General features: G+C 45.9%; 1 protein-coding gene across 2 annotated transcripts in view; it reads left to right on the top strand.

The window, feature by feature from the left end:
• The window catches only part of LOC8040054, a 921389-nt gene that overhangs the window by 286414 nt on the left and 619684 nt on the right, over positions 1–15291 (top strand). For both annotated transcript variants that reach the window (XM_040211831.3, XM_040211829.2), the window contains exon 3: positions 13504–13925. In XM_040211831.3, the coding sequence (XP_040067765.1) occupies positions 13789–13925 (137 nt within the window). In that variant the 5' untranslated portion in view covers positions 13504–13788. The remainder of the gene's footprint in view (positions 1–13503; positions 13926–15291) is intronic.

Raw genomic sequence — 15291 nt, forward strand, 5'->3', positions numbered from 1 at the left:
CTTGACCGCGCAAGTTACGCACTGAGTGCGCGTCACGTGCTGGCCCACTCAGCGCAACGAGGATGTCTTCACTCTGAGACAGGCACCCTAGGTCTTTTTGCATAAAGACGGCACCTATCGTCGAAAGTTCGAACTGCGATCGGAGTCGCTGAGGAGGCAGGAGAGGTATCGCAACTCCCCTTTATGACGCCCACTGTATTTCGCCGCTGCGTGAGGAGGGCCCTGCGCATTCACAGAACTCTTAGAAAAAAGGTACGTTGTCGAGAAGATGTTCTTCCCGCCGGACTATGAAGTTTGGTTTGACAACCTCTTGCAAGGAATTCTGGCAACTCTCAGATATCCCACAGCCGCAATGACTGAACCCGATATCCAGCTGGCGTCTCTAAGGGCCCTGCCAAAAACTGACGCAACGCTCGTGTGCGGATATCGTTTGTTTGTTAGTCCTTTTCAAATTTGCTCATTTTGCCCACCTGCCGCGCTGACTAGCGGTCGATCCAGGCGCCACATGTTCGAGAAGCAGAGCGCGTCTGCACTCGCCTACACAAGTGTCGCCGGTGTGAATCCGGTACGCTCAAAGGCAAATCGAGCAAAAAAACCTTCCAAAAAGGCAAAATAAGGGGAAAAAAAAAGTAAATTTGTCGCGTGACGTTTTTTTCTTTCCAAGAAATCGTTGGGGGTCTCTTCCATTTGGGATGCGCTTTTAAACGAATCGAATATACAGTTTGGCGAACCTTTTGTTTGTAAATGCGAACCCGTTCACATATATTTTTGCGTCCGTTTGGCGCCAAGAAAAAAGGGAGGGGAGGGGGGTTCTGATTTTTTTTCTCTCGTTCCTCCCATGCCATTACTTTATTTTATTATTTCGTCTTTGCCGATTTTTTTCTCCGCTGCTGGTCATAAATATTGGACCAAGCCCCGTCCCGAGCTGTTCGGTCCGGGACCAAGTTTGTCAACCAACGGCTGTCCGCGCGACGTGGCGCTGCGACGGCTATGTGGAATAGGGCTTGGAATACTTTAAAAACTCGAATTCTCGATCGTCGGTGTTTTTTTTCTGTGTTTTTGTTTCTTGCTTTTTTTATTTGTCGTTTTTTTTTTTATTTATTTTTCCTCTCGTTTTTCTTCTTCGGGATCTGATGGGCGTTGAGGACGACAGCGATAGGCTGGATTACGTGCTCGACATATCGGCGGTGTGAATCGAATCCACGATGATAAGGGGCGGCGTGTCGTGTCCTGTCTATTTTTTGCTCCTGGACATATCTCCCATTTTTTTTATTCTACAGCCGTGTTTTTCTTTCCCCCCTTTTCTTAGGAATTTGAGTAGAGGCCCCGTGGACAGAGCTTCGACGCGGACGTATCTCGGGTCTGCATTGTCCCTAGACACTGGTATTTATTTTTCTTTCCATGTCCGTGGTTTTCTTTTGTGTACTTCTTTCCACATCTCGATGACGTGCGTCGAAGCCGACTTTTTCCTCTCTGTCGCCACTTTATCTTGGTCGTGTTTTCTTGGTTCCCTGTTTCTTTCTCTCTTTCTTACACAAGCCCACACCTCCTGGACATTGGCACGGTGGCCTCCTACACTCTAAGAAAAAAAGAGAGCGCGACTTAGTCCCTCGGGGGACTAAATGCGGTAACGCTGCCATTAGTCCCGTGCGGGACTAACGGGGACGGGGGCAGCCGTGCTCCCGTACCGTTAGCCGTGCAAATTGGACCCCCATGACTAACTTTTGCGCCCTTTCATCTAGACCCCTGGGACGTATTGTTGCACCCTTGCATAGGACTAAACGTTGCGCCTATTTACTCCAGTCATGGGTAAGTTACTTTGAAAAAGTAACTTACCCATGTTACAGCTACTTTCAGAAAAAGTATCAAAGTTACCGTTGCAGTTACCGCAACAAAAGAGTAACTCGTTACAGTTACTTTTAAGAAGTAACGACGTTACTTTTCAGTTACTTTTCTGTAACACAAAAAATAATTAGAAAAAACTAGAAAACGTCCTTCACAACGTTTTATTGGATAAAAATAAAAAGTACGCTTTTTACTTCATTTTGTAACTTAGCAGCAGTTGCTTCTCGAAGTTAGTGTTTGAAAGTTTCAAGCCAGAGTAGTGGCGCAAATCAAAATACGAAACATGCGCAGTGCGGAGTAATGGAGCTAATCAAAATACGAGACATGCGCAGTGCCCTTCACGTGTATTCTTTTTTTACGGTTGATTCACCCGATTAAAAAGCGTTTGCACATAAAAAAAACCACAACATAGGTAGTGCTTCAAGACACTAAGATGTAAGCGTTCAGTCACAAAGTACAAGCGCGTGCGTAAAGATAACTAGATATTTTTTCATAAAATCTACACGTGGCTATATTCGGGTCGTGACTCGCGAGAAAGAACGTATTCACAGCTTTGTGCGAGGCCAACTTGACACTCGAAATGTCGGATTAGACGATTTGGAAAGTGCAAGGAATATTTAAATTGTACTCGTTCAGTGATATATTATTCATAAAACACTGGAAAGTAACGACCAAAGTAACGTCGTTACTTTCATCGTTACCTCAGAAAAAAGTAATAGAAGTACAGTTACAGTTACATTTTTAAAAAGTAACTCGTTACAGTTACAAGTTACCAAAAAAGTAACGAAGTTACAGTAACGCGTTACTAGTAACGCGTTACTACCCGAGACTGATTTACTCCCCTGAAGCAAAATGTTGCGCCCTCGCATTAAGCCCCCTGGGACGAAAAGTGAACCCTTTACATTTGGTCCCGAGCCGCTAGATTTGGAACCCTCGCTTGTAGCCCTGTTCACCTCAAAGTTGCGCCGCATGAATTGCTGAGAACTGAAGAAACAAGCTTCGCGCAAGTTGCCCAGTGTACTGGAATCTCAGAAACAAAATGCTGCGGTTCGAGTTAAACGTAACTTTATTGCCTCGTATAATACACATCACATTCAGGGATGACTGAAGTCGAGGTTTCTGAGCGGTAGAATCCAGCCTAAGGCCGAATTCCGAAGAGTGCACTTGCGTCGACGATGCCCTGGACATCTGTCCAAAGCGGTCGATGTCCTGGCCTCCTTGTTCGCGAGAGATTTGATTTCTTACTGGCAGCGTGAAATACCCGATCGCTCGACAAACGTATGAGACATAGCAGACTCGTAATAAAATAACGAGAAAGCCGCTTAAGTGCTGCAACGCTGGGCATATACCACGCTATACGGAGAGCAAGTCGTCTGCTTTTGCGCACGAGTTTCGGTGACGTCAGAAAGAGGCCGCGCTGTGACCGGCATTCAGAACCAATCGGAGCTCGGAGTCTTCCTGACGTCACCGCAACCCGTGCAAGAGAACCAGACGAACTTGCGCTCCGCAATGACAGCAGAGCAGCGTCATATGCCAGTGTTAAGGCCGGTTCTCACATGCAGCGGAGCGCTGATGTAGCGCTCCTCACGTGCCGTCAGCTACTTATCGTCTGCCATGAACAACAGTTTTGACGGTGCGATACAAAGCTGGTGAACACTCCCGTCAGCACGCGCTTAGCGCGAGGTTAGCGCTATGCTTGTAGCGCTCCGCTGCATGTGGGAACAGGCCTTTAGTCGACCGTTGGCTCCGAATCGCAGACCCAGCGTGCACGCGGTCAATCTGCGCTTCAAAGTGACGGCACGCGAGCAACGCGAAAGTCTATATCGTTCGTTCACCCTAGGGTGCAACCCCACCGTGCATTATGCTTTGCTTCAGTTTTGACGCTTTATAACTTTCTTTGGATTCTACACTCATAAAGTTAATCTTAAATAGCTGTTTTTAGCTCTAATTTAATGTATCGATATTACGTTTATTTATAGTTGTTATCTAATTATTTACCTTTTCAACAGCTTTTTATATTGACCAATTTTTTTCCTCGCGTTATAACGTCCCAACGGTCACGATAATATACGTAAGCGGTCTGTTCGACGTGCACAGAAGAAGAATGACCCGTAAAAAATATTGTACCTTTTAAATAAAGAATACTTTAAACTAACGTTACTTCCTTGTGCTATCAAAACGGATTCGGGTGAAGTAACGAAAATAACGAGACATTAAGGTACATACCAGGCTTCTTTTTGAGATTTCATTTCTCGGAAACTGCATATCTATTTATCGATAGATTACACGTGAAGTTCACTATTCAATCGAAAACGTTTCTCATTCAGTTACGGCAAGTCTCAGTTTTCTGATATCAAATATTGTGCGAGATACGTGTTCAGGAATAGCTAGATTTTGCATTTGTCATCATGTGCGGCTTGGAACGCCGCGTGAGAGACAGAAATGTCACCAGATGCGTGGGTGTCAGATGCGCGAGGCTGCGAGTGGAGCACAGCTGCCTTTGCGCGCGTTTCACCCTGCATCGGTATGCCCAAATGAAAGTGACGCCGTGAAAACGATTCCTGCGGTTGCAATTCCACCACGACTGAAAATTCAATTACTTTTTTTATCTATTGCAGAAATTATTTTTGCAATCACGCTAGGATGTCTCAGAATGGTGCGACCATACTTCATTTCCTAGCCGTCTCGGTGGCGTATACGGTCTCGGTATAGCTCCGAGGCAAAGCGCTGGCCTACGGGTCCCCATTTGGCGGGTTTTGATCCCGTCCGAGATGCCCGCATTCTGACAGAGGCTTATTATTGAGAAGGCGCCCTGCAATCGAGATTTCGGTTGCACGACAAAAGATCTCCAGTTAATCAAGAAATTAAGAGGCTGTATTTTGATGGGGCAATATGCCCTTCGTTGACTTCACCCTAAGGTCTGTATATACGTCTTTGTTGCACATTTTTTGGGCGATTGGAAAAGACGATGGCACAGAATTTTAACATCAGCAGGGGATGTTGCAGGCCTCAAAATAATATGGCTACGGTGATAAGCGATTTGAATTTTAATGGTAATTGGCACTCAAGCTTGATTCCTTTACGAAAAAAAAATTAGTGTGTAATTTAAATACAATAAAACGTTAGAGCCCCCCTCCCCTCTTTCCCCTTCCTTTAGCCAACGTCGCAGCGGCAGAATTAGTTTAATTGCTGAACGACAAATATTTAATCGAGGCACCCAAAGTGGCACCGACGCAGTACACAGCCGCTGCTGTCACGCTGTTGAAAATATTTCTTTGCGTGGAACGGTACTCACTGCTGAAGTTGTGTTATTCTGTACTACGGTTATCGCGCAGTTATTTTTCCCACAAGGGGCTTTTTTTTTTTCTTTTTTTCACCCGCCCTTGCTTTTTTTGTTTTACTTATACTTCTGAGTGCTATAATAAGATGGTGGAGTTAAACGTATTGTTATGATCAAACCTATGTTCCCCGACCAGGGCTGGGCAGATATACTCCAAAAAGTATATTGCAATACATATACTGAAATACAAACACCGCAGAAACGTCACAAAAGTATTCCAGGATACAGGTACATGAATACACTCTTTCCCGAACGGTGCAAGGTGCGGAGGACGCGGTTCGTGTCGAATGCAAATGGTTTGTTTTCCTCAGGTTTATGTCAGTTTATGCACTTCCCCTTAACCTGAAACTTTGCATCTGTTCACACTCCGCTACCAAATCAAATAACACAAAAAAAAAAAAGGAAAATTGTTCTTTTTAGTCGCCCACGTAGGTATTGGAAACGACAGCTTGCCATCCCTGAAAAAAAAAAAAAAAAACGCGTTTGCCCAAATAAAACGCTGTTTTGCCCTAAAGATGCGTACAAATTCGAGACACACCTTTAAGTAAAAAAGAGGGTTGTGAGAAGAGCTTACGCTGCTATTCTTGTATTTTTTTTTTTTTTTTAATTTTTGGGACCGTGATATATACTAGACAATTAGACTTCCCCCCTGTGGATAGAGTTGTGCAGCGGGTGCATATTACCAAGTCTGGAACCCCTTGCACCAACAGTGGTTTTCAGTTTATAATAATAATAAAAAAAAGAAAACAACAACAGACGATTGATTTTTGACAACTGCTACGAGATCCCCGAGCCTGGTGGAGTAGTGCGTTACATCGCCAATGTCACTTCCCTATTGAAACACATTTTGCATAAGTATCTCGATACAGAGATACAGATACTCGAAAGTGTCTTTACCTATCGCGATACATTTGTACCGCTATTTGGCCCAGCCCTTGCCCTGACAAATACGAAATCGGAGTCGCCGTCTGTGAGAAGAAACAACTTCGCGCTCGGTGAGCTTAATTTTGTTCCGGCTTATTAAAAAAAAAGTGAGCTTTTGTCCGTCGGCTTATCAAAAATCAGCTTATGACCGGAAATGTTGCATCCGGCAAGCTTTTGTGCGGTGAACTTATGTCCGATCTGTTTTTGGTAGGGAATAGAATGTACGAGTTCTAGAGAGCAATCAATATGCAGAAAACTGAAAAACAGGCTTTAGAAAAGTGTCCTGTCAAGCATAAAAATACTAATGTGTACCCACACCAATAAGACACAACGGCAAAAACACCACACAATCGAAACCGACAGGGGTGGGGGCTACTTACCTGTTTATTTACTTTCCTTTCCAAACTGAGCAGCGCTAAGCTGATGAAGACCAACTCAGTCATGACGAAAATTGAGTCAGAAGCGTAATTTACCAGGCACGCCTGAAAGTGTGGATCAAACTTTTTTGCCTCAAGTTTTCAGTGAAGCACGGTAATGTTATCAATGTGCATGATAGCGCGAATAAGTTTCAGCTGAGTTCCTCCTCATTTCTGCCTTCAGAAACACCGCAGAGAACTCGAAACATTGCAAAAGGTGTTGTGTGAGATCCAGGGTACACCAAATTTGGGGAGATGTCGCGTAGCCTGAATACAAGAAACCATCCACGAAACGTCAAACGTGCGCTTACGAAACCAAGTTTCTAAAGACTCGACGTAAGAGGTCCGTTTAAACTTACGCGATATTACCGATGAACGTCATTTAATAGGTAGGTTAAAAACGCAGGCTTTAAAACACTTGCTAACCAGCTTAGTAGTTACCGTGCATGTCACAGCAGATCTTATGACATGGTAGATTTTTGTTTCTAAACCAGTTCGTACAAGAAGATCGACACAGACTAGTGCGTGTATATTTTGCGATGAACAATCTTTTGATCGATTTGTATATTCGTTACAAGAAAAGGTCCCACCACGGCCATGAAAGATGACGCCCTTCGCACGTTTTCGAAACGCGATTTTTTCGCGTTCACACTCATTAAAAATATGTGATATAGATCACCTTGTAGTTGATATATAACTTACGTGAAATCTTGTGCGAAAAGCTAGCTCAGTGAGCGCCGCGAAACAATGACGGTCCACGTGTTTGGAGATCCCAATCTATTCCCACGGACACTTCATCTAACAGACACGTTCGTCGCCGTTGGGGCTTCGTTGTTCAACCAACTACGATACAATTTATTGTTTGTGTCGTTTTTACCTGAAGTCTCTTTGTTATGCCATGTTCAGATCTCTCGCTTGGATTTTTTTTTTTTTCATTAAGAGAGATCCAACAGGGAAAATTAAGATGATGAACCGCACACAGTGAAGATAAATCTAAGAGGTTTTGTGAATACTGAAACAGCGTGATACTTATCAGCCATCGAAGGGCCGACATATGTCTAACCCTTAAAGGGGCCCTGCAATGACTTTTTGACTGGTTTTAATTTGCACCGAACCTGAGCGCACTGAACCAGTAACTTAATCAAACTTTTCTTTTCTCAAATTTCGCTTTATTTTAAAAGTTATAGGCGAATTAGAATTACAAAAACAAGCAAAAAATAACCTCCTTCATGACGTAGTAGGTCCTGGCTTGAGTGGCCGTGAACTAGAGGAGGGGTAGTGAGCTCATCGAGCGTTCACGGTTGCCGCACTCCGGGTCAACGGCTCGAGAGGGCGCCACTGAAGCATATGTTGGATAGGCTCTATGAAACGGGTGGCCGGGGCGGCTCGCATTGCATTTGCTGCGCGATTAAAGACTATTTTGGCATAACACTTCATTGGACACAAACGACAGCAAACACGGGGTAAAGATCAGTTCAGAACAAGAGCCACTTCGCGCTGCCATGCCGCCAAATGGCCACATCGCCAGCAGGGCCCGCGCCGAAGGCCTTCGGAACGCTCGGAACCGATCGGATCGTTGAGCCGGTATACGACCGCAGCGCCGCCGCGTACATCCGGGGCTTTTCTACGCTGGCCGTTCATCGTAGCCTCATCCCACTAGTTCTTTCTAGTATGCGCCGTTTTTTCCGCCGCTTGGTGGCGGGTGTGTCGACGGGTCTTTTCTTGTTTCCGTACTTTATAAACTGCATTTGTTTCTTTTCTGATCTAAAATACTGAACAAAAACTTCTTTTATAAATAATTGAAACGGTTCGCGGCCACTTATATTTTGTATTTCGACTACGAAAAAGCTTTTAGCGGCTCTGACCAGTAGTAAGCCTAGGACCAAACACGTCACATTTTGTGCGCTTCGGTACCGCAGGTCGCCCTCGTCGGTGGAGGTGGTTTCCACGTCGTCCGGTTAAAATATGACGCACTGATATTTAGTTACTCTCTCCGTGCCCGCTGGCTTGCCCGGACCCCAAGAGATGTGGAAACCGCAAAAAAGGTAGTTGCTTAAATATGATTGCAGGGCCCCTTTAAATGAGCAATTCATCCGGGGCCGTACGAGTACTGTATTCTGTTTCACCTTAAAGGAATACTATAACAAAATTTCGGCGCTTATTTGTGTTGTCTATTCGCGCTCAAAGGAGCAGTATCACATCGGACACATCAGTATCTCGTTAAAAAAGGCACGAAAAGGAATTTGAAAACAAATTAAACGATTAGTTACTGGTGGATGTCGCTAAAGCCTTGTTTTTAATGCACGTCTAGGAACCTTCACAGGTAGCGACGATGACAGTCTCGCCTAGAACCAACGTTAGTAGATTACCTCATGTTGTGGAACTCCGGCGGAAGGGGGTTCTTCTCGTAACTCACTTAAGTTCGCCTGCCGTGGTTTGTAGCGCCATCTAGATTGTCGTTTCCTAACTATGGGTTCCATAGAACACGGTGGAATGCCATATAGGCGGCTGCAGACTTGTACACGTTACTGAAGAATAGTAAGGAATTACATTTACAATTACTCAAGGCTCAATTGTAATTTATTACAATTACAATTACCCTCCTATGAAAGTAACTGACCGTTACCCCAAAAAGTAATCCGTTACTTTTGTGGCGTTACTTTTTTACATTGTTGTCCTCAAGTAAGAAACAAAGGGAAGAGGGTTATTCAAGTTCTTATTGTTGACACCTGTTCTATTTAATGATCTTGAGTATTTTGAGCAACAGCTGGCTTTCGAAAGTCTCGTCAGACATTTTGCGTTATTTCTTACTCGATATGTCGACTGCTACTCTGAACACCATTTGAGCTGAGGCACTGGATGGGAGTGCCATATTGCTCCTCACGGATGATTCATGCTCTGCATTGAGCTTTTTCAGCGAAGCAAAGGAAGCACTATCTACCTTGAAGGTAGAGCAACGCTCCGTCGTTGCGGCCGTTGCCTGCTATTCGAGAGATTTAGTAGATCGTTCCGATACCTCCGATACCCGCGACAACGGTACCCGATAACGATATGATGCATACGCAAAGACGGCGGCGAAGTCATTGGACCGATTTATTAAAATTCTTCATTGTCTGAATCGCGAAGCTGTAGAAGTCATCAATAGCAAAACATTAAGGTGATAATTAAATAATAGATAAGGGTTGGCTCGATATTCTTCTTCCTTTGGTTCTAAACAGTTCGAGCCTCACTTGAGACGTTGGTGAATAAAAATATTTTCCAGTATATAAATATAAGTAATAAAAGAAAAAGAAGGACACTCATAACAACAATTAATTAGAACGTCGGTTAAAACAATGAAATGTAAATGCACGTTTGCCGTGTGTACCTTTCTTGGTGCCGTTCAAAAACGCACGGAGAATGGACCGACTGCAGTTTACTCCGGTGTTCTCCAGATAGGCTGATGCCACGGGTAGCGAAGGGCAGAGTATTAAGTAAGCCGCGCTATGAAATACTGAGAGTAAAATACTCACGAATTTCACTCGCTCGTCAAGCCCAGATATGGCCCAGAATATCAAGTCTACGTCAGCCACCATTATGTCTTATTTGTAAAAATATCTGCTTGAGATAAGATGCGTCCTGCTGGGGCAAAATAGGAAGAAGGAGAAAGGAAGACTATTACCATTTCCTAAGTGCTCGCAAAAAGCTGACTCAGAAAAAGGGTAGGGCAAACGGAGCGTTGTCTCGTGTTGTGACATTATGAAAATGGTCGTTGTCACTATAACCGAGAAGGACATTGTTAATCCTTTTCAGTGCACTTATCGCCTCGAGCTTCTCGAAGGGCGCACAGTCACTTGGTGTCCTCCGCTCCCCGTCTTCGATCGCAAAGAAAAAACAGAGGGACTAAAGAAAGCGGAAATAACTTGCCCCCCCCCCCCCCTTTTTTTTTGAATAATTGTTTATTTGGATTTTTTTACATTGATGTTAGGGTCTAAAAAAAGGTAGATTCAGGGGCTTGGTGTTGCAAAAAAAGGCTTTGCGGAACTGAAGAGTGCCAAGCCTCCTTTTGGGCTGGTCGATTCGCGTGACAGTGTCACTGCACTCAACTTTACAAAAATTAAAAAAAAAACACTTTATTTAGATTGGGGGGGGGGGGGGGGGGGGGGGTTGGTTCTGACAAAAAAATGTAACGGATTACAAGGAATTCGTTACTTCAAAAATGTAAGGGAATTACTTTAAAATTACTTTAGAAAATATAATTATTCCGTTACTAAATTAGCGATTAATGTAAGGGATTACAAGTAATTTCGTTACTTGTAACGGATTACGTACAAGTCTGGGCGGCTGTGCTGCGAAACGTGCAAATTCCATGCAAATGTAAAACAGTGCAGTGCAGCCGTCCGGCGCATCGAACGACGGGAGGCGAGTCGTGGTGAGTGAGGGTGCTGCTCGTGCAAGCGGCGTCCATGACCAGTTCCGTAACTGGGCTAATCTAATAACGTTGCCTCGAACTATACATGCTTTGAACCTGACGTCATCCCAACAGCTCTAGGGCCGAGGGGAAGGAGGAACTCCCCATTCAATGGGACTCTCTTTTGTGTGTCCCAGATGTCTCCCTCTACAAGATTAGAGTAGATTAGCCCGTCACTGAAAATTCACACAAAAGCAGCTTTGCGATTAGTTGCGGTGGCCCGATCGCTTCGGTGCCTGGAACGGCTAGGGCATCCTGACGACGTCAGCCTCGCCGCAGCTTTGCTCTTCCCGAGACAGACTACGTCACGATTGCGCCGGATGTGACGTGCTCTCCGCTCGCTGCTCTCCGCGCGCTTGCCAGAGTGGGCCGTTTATAACAAAAAATACAGCCATCAGGATCAAAATACACACGTACGATTGTCATTTTCTCGGGTGCTTTTTTTTTTTTTTTTTTTCTCGTCGCATCCGTTTTGCCACGGGCACGGTGTTGTAATGGCTGACGTTGTGGGCGCATTGAGTTCGTTCTTCGTTGCTGATCTGTAATGTTATGTGAAACAGCGACGACGATGGCATGACTCAGAATCCTACCCCTGAATGTGCTTTTTGGGCGAAGCGTGCCATGCTTCAAGAGTGTCGTTGCGGATTTTGAGTTGGACATAGGACTATCCAGAAAGGTTGGTCGCGGGGAGACGCAGAGCTTGATTTGTTCTCAGCAACTCAGGTTTAGCGAGTGAGGTGACGATCTACTGTGACTGCGAGACTCCGGTGCTGAAAGCGCGTCTTCTACACACTCTTAAAGTTGTCTCATTTGACGGAAAAGAAGTGTTAGTATTTAGAACGGATAAACGCTTATATGTTTGCGCGAGGGTAAATTACGTCAATGGGACTTGTAACATGTCAACACATTGGTTAACTCGCATTCACACAACGCGCGAAGCTTAATGACTGAACGATCGTTGCACATTAAAAAAAAACTTTCCTAGTTTCGTCTGAGTTTAGTTAACACTTTCGGACGCTGCTGGGCAGAGTAGAGCCGATCCCCATGACAAGTGGAATGTGAGCTCTCTCCGCGGCGAGCATTTCGTTTGCTTTCGGGAACTAAAGCATACAGATGCACCCTGTTTGAAGAGCACTAAGGGCTGCTTTTGCTGCGCACGCCTCTCGGTTAGTGCCAGTCGAGCGCAGTTAGCCCTCGCTTTTGCGCACGGTACCTAGCTTGAACCAGATGGTCTTTTCGGGAAGCAACTGGGCGTTCAGAGGCGTTAGTCCTCCTAGGCCGTCATTTTTCTTAGAGTGTAGACAACCAAGTAATGGTGCTGAATATTCGGCGTCACCCAAAGAAAGCCAACGCCGCGTCAGTTATACCGCCATGAACGTGGATAGAAATATGGGCATCTCACATTCGTAAACCAAACGCTCAAATCGGTTTATTTATTCCTATTTTGGAGTCAGCAAACTGCGTTCCTAGGTCGAATAGAACACTTTGAGTATACATTGTTTCACATACTCCTGAAACCTTGAAAAGAAAACTCCATGAAGATGTTTGTTGCGCGTTATACTTGCTCTTTCAATTTACGCTTACCCGCTCTGTATTGCTTACGCCCTAGGGGTAAAATAAATGAATAAGTGGCGGAACATCGAACGGAACGAAATAGGCTCTTTGTTCCCGAGAAAAGAGAACCGTGTTTTTTGACCCGGGCAAATTACCTATGCATCGCGGAAAGCTCAAACTGCGTGAGAATGTGGCGCTGGCTGTTAGGATGTAATACGAAAGTTTGAAACCAAGGTGTTGCCTGGATCAAAAGATAATTGCGAAAAAGGAAACGACGTCACCTAAGCCTTGTAGGATCAAAACGAGAAATGTCATTGTGGACGCCCGTAGCGTCTATTTCAGTGTAAAAAGAGCTTGTCAGCAAGTTTTAGACAATATTCTCTTTCTTGGTATGCGACCGCAAAAGGAGACAAGGGACACAGAAAAACGTGTCAGACACGGACCGTGTCTGGCATGTCCCTTGTCTCCTTTTGCGTTCGGATACCAAGATGTTTAACCAACACGCTGTCCAGTTCTATCAACATTGTCTTTGTTGTTGACAAGCGTTTCTTTTTTTTTTTTTTAATGATATGAATCTCACAAGCGTCCCAAAATGTCATTTCTTATTTGACGATATTAGGCTTAGGCGGACGTCGGCTCCTATAGATAACTTTTGTTTTTTCTAAATTATTTTTTTATTCGGGTCTCGTTCTCTAATTATCGCGTTCTATTCCAGCCGCTAGCGTCCCATTCTCACGGAGTTTGAGCTTTCTGGGATGCATAGTTAATTTCCTCCGAAAACATGGATCTGTTTTCTCGGGAACTCCCTGCACATACAGTTGCCTGTAAGTGAACGTTGGACCAGCCAACTACTGCGTAGTATTTTCATGCTTACCAGGAAAAAAGATAATTGTGAAAAAGGGTCTAAGGTGGCGAGATGAGTCTTGTTACCTTGTGGGTCTTTTGCGTGATTCTGTTCTTTTCGTTTCTCGCAGCAACCGACGGTGAGGCGGTGCACGGTTCCACGAGACACGACAGCGCGACAGATGCGGCCAGAGTGAAAGCAGTGTCGTCTCCCTTCTGTGCCTGATCAGCGTTACTCCGCCTCATCCGTCTGTTTCAAGTGCGCGACTGAGTTTTTTCTTTTCTTTCCGTGCTGTTTGTGGCGTCGTCGTCGACAGTGTTGTTTGTGGGTGAGGGCTTTGGCCGTGCCGCCACGGTCCGAGTTTCATGGTGTTTGCGTGTTGTTGCGCCGGTGCGTCGAATGGTGCCCTGACATCATGATGGTGGATGTCGAGGACGGCGGCGGAGGGGGCGCTGCGGACGCCAACGCCGCCTACCTGGCGCAGCTCAACCTAAGGCTTCGACGGGGATGCACGGCCCACGTGGACCCGGAAGGCCGTCTCTACTACATGAAGTGAGTGAAGGGATCGCCTCTCTTTCTAGGCACGCTTTAGATCTCGCAGAGCCGCCAGGAAAGCCGTGGCTCGTGAGCCATCGAGTTTCTTTACCCGGAGACGTTGCGCTCGTTGCTTCGTTGCCTAATAGAATCCTCTTACGGTAACGAGTAACTGCCCCCCCCCCCCCCTCCCAGAAAATAAAATAAAATGACTTTCACCCGAAAATAATCGTGACACGGTCCCTCTAGACGAATGGTGGTGACTGAAAAATTTCTTCCATCCCGGGACCTTTCCAAAACCAGGTGGCTTTTTTTTTTTTTTAATAGTTACAGTTACCAGGGGACTCGATTTCCATTTCATTTGAGGTAGAGGTCAATTTCTTCTTACATAGCTTCGCGACCTTGGGTTATTGCTTCTAAATTCGTTATATATAAGGGTTAGCTCCGCTAACTTTTCGACCGCTGATATTGGACACGAATCCTGTGCTCCGCCGCACACGAAGACAAAGTGCGGTCGAAACCGACACGTATTCCGGAGTGGTACGCTAGAACGCGTAAAATAATAGGGAATTGTAGTAGACCGTTTTTCTCCTCCGCTACGTTATCCCCGAAGAAAACGCCGCAGCTGCGCATGCGCGCCACCAGCATTGTCTGTATAGTTCAAGGTCTCGTGGCGGATTACGGAGCGCTATCCGGGTGCTTAGCGGGCTGCGGAAACGGTCTACTACAATTCCCCAACACCTGTTATGGCGCACGAAATACGTAGGGGGATTTTTCGTCCTGGTTCGTACGGCAAGACGACAAGCATGGGTGTATTCGGAATACGGGCGAAGGAGGGAGAGGACGCGTGTAATGCGGCCGCTACAAGTGCCTCTGCTGCGGAGAAAATAGCGCGTCGTGTCCTCCGCGACGTGGCGACATCCGCTACGGGGATCGGTTTCAGGCGCCAAGCAAGCTGCCGAGGGAGCGGAACCACATCGTCGCGAGGCGGCAAAAGTGCCTCCACTACTTGGCACCAAGAAGGCGGACCTTTTTTCTTCCTGTCGTCGAAACTCGAAGGGCAGGGCACGATACTGGGACTTTGTCCGCCTCAATGGGCGACAGGACGAGGCAATCCTAATGCTTACCTGATTTACCGCGCGACTGATCGCCAACTCCTACACTCGACATAAACAGCACACATTTCCTAGACGCGTGAATGCTCCTCGGAAGCTGACCTTTCAGATCGGCATCCTTCGTTGAACAACGCCAGCAGAGGAGCAGACGGAGTGCGGCAGCGCGTGCTGAGCGCAGCATGCCTCCCTCGGGAAAGCTCAGCCCACCGCGAGTTTGCGAAGCGGCCAAGAAACCTTCCTGCGCTATCGACGGGCGCCTGTCACCACGC

The sequence above is a fragment of the Ixodes scapularis genome, unplaced genomic scaffold (genome assembly GCF_016920785.2).
Source record: "Ixodes scapularis isolate PalLabHiFi unplaced genomic scaffold, ASM1692078v2 PGA_scaffold13__105_contigs__length_92229423, whole genome shotgun sequence".
NCBI classification, from domain to species: domain Eukaryota; kingdom Metazoa; phylum Arthropoda; class Arachnida; order Ixodida; family Ixodidae; genus Ixodes; species Ixodes scapularis.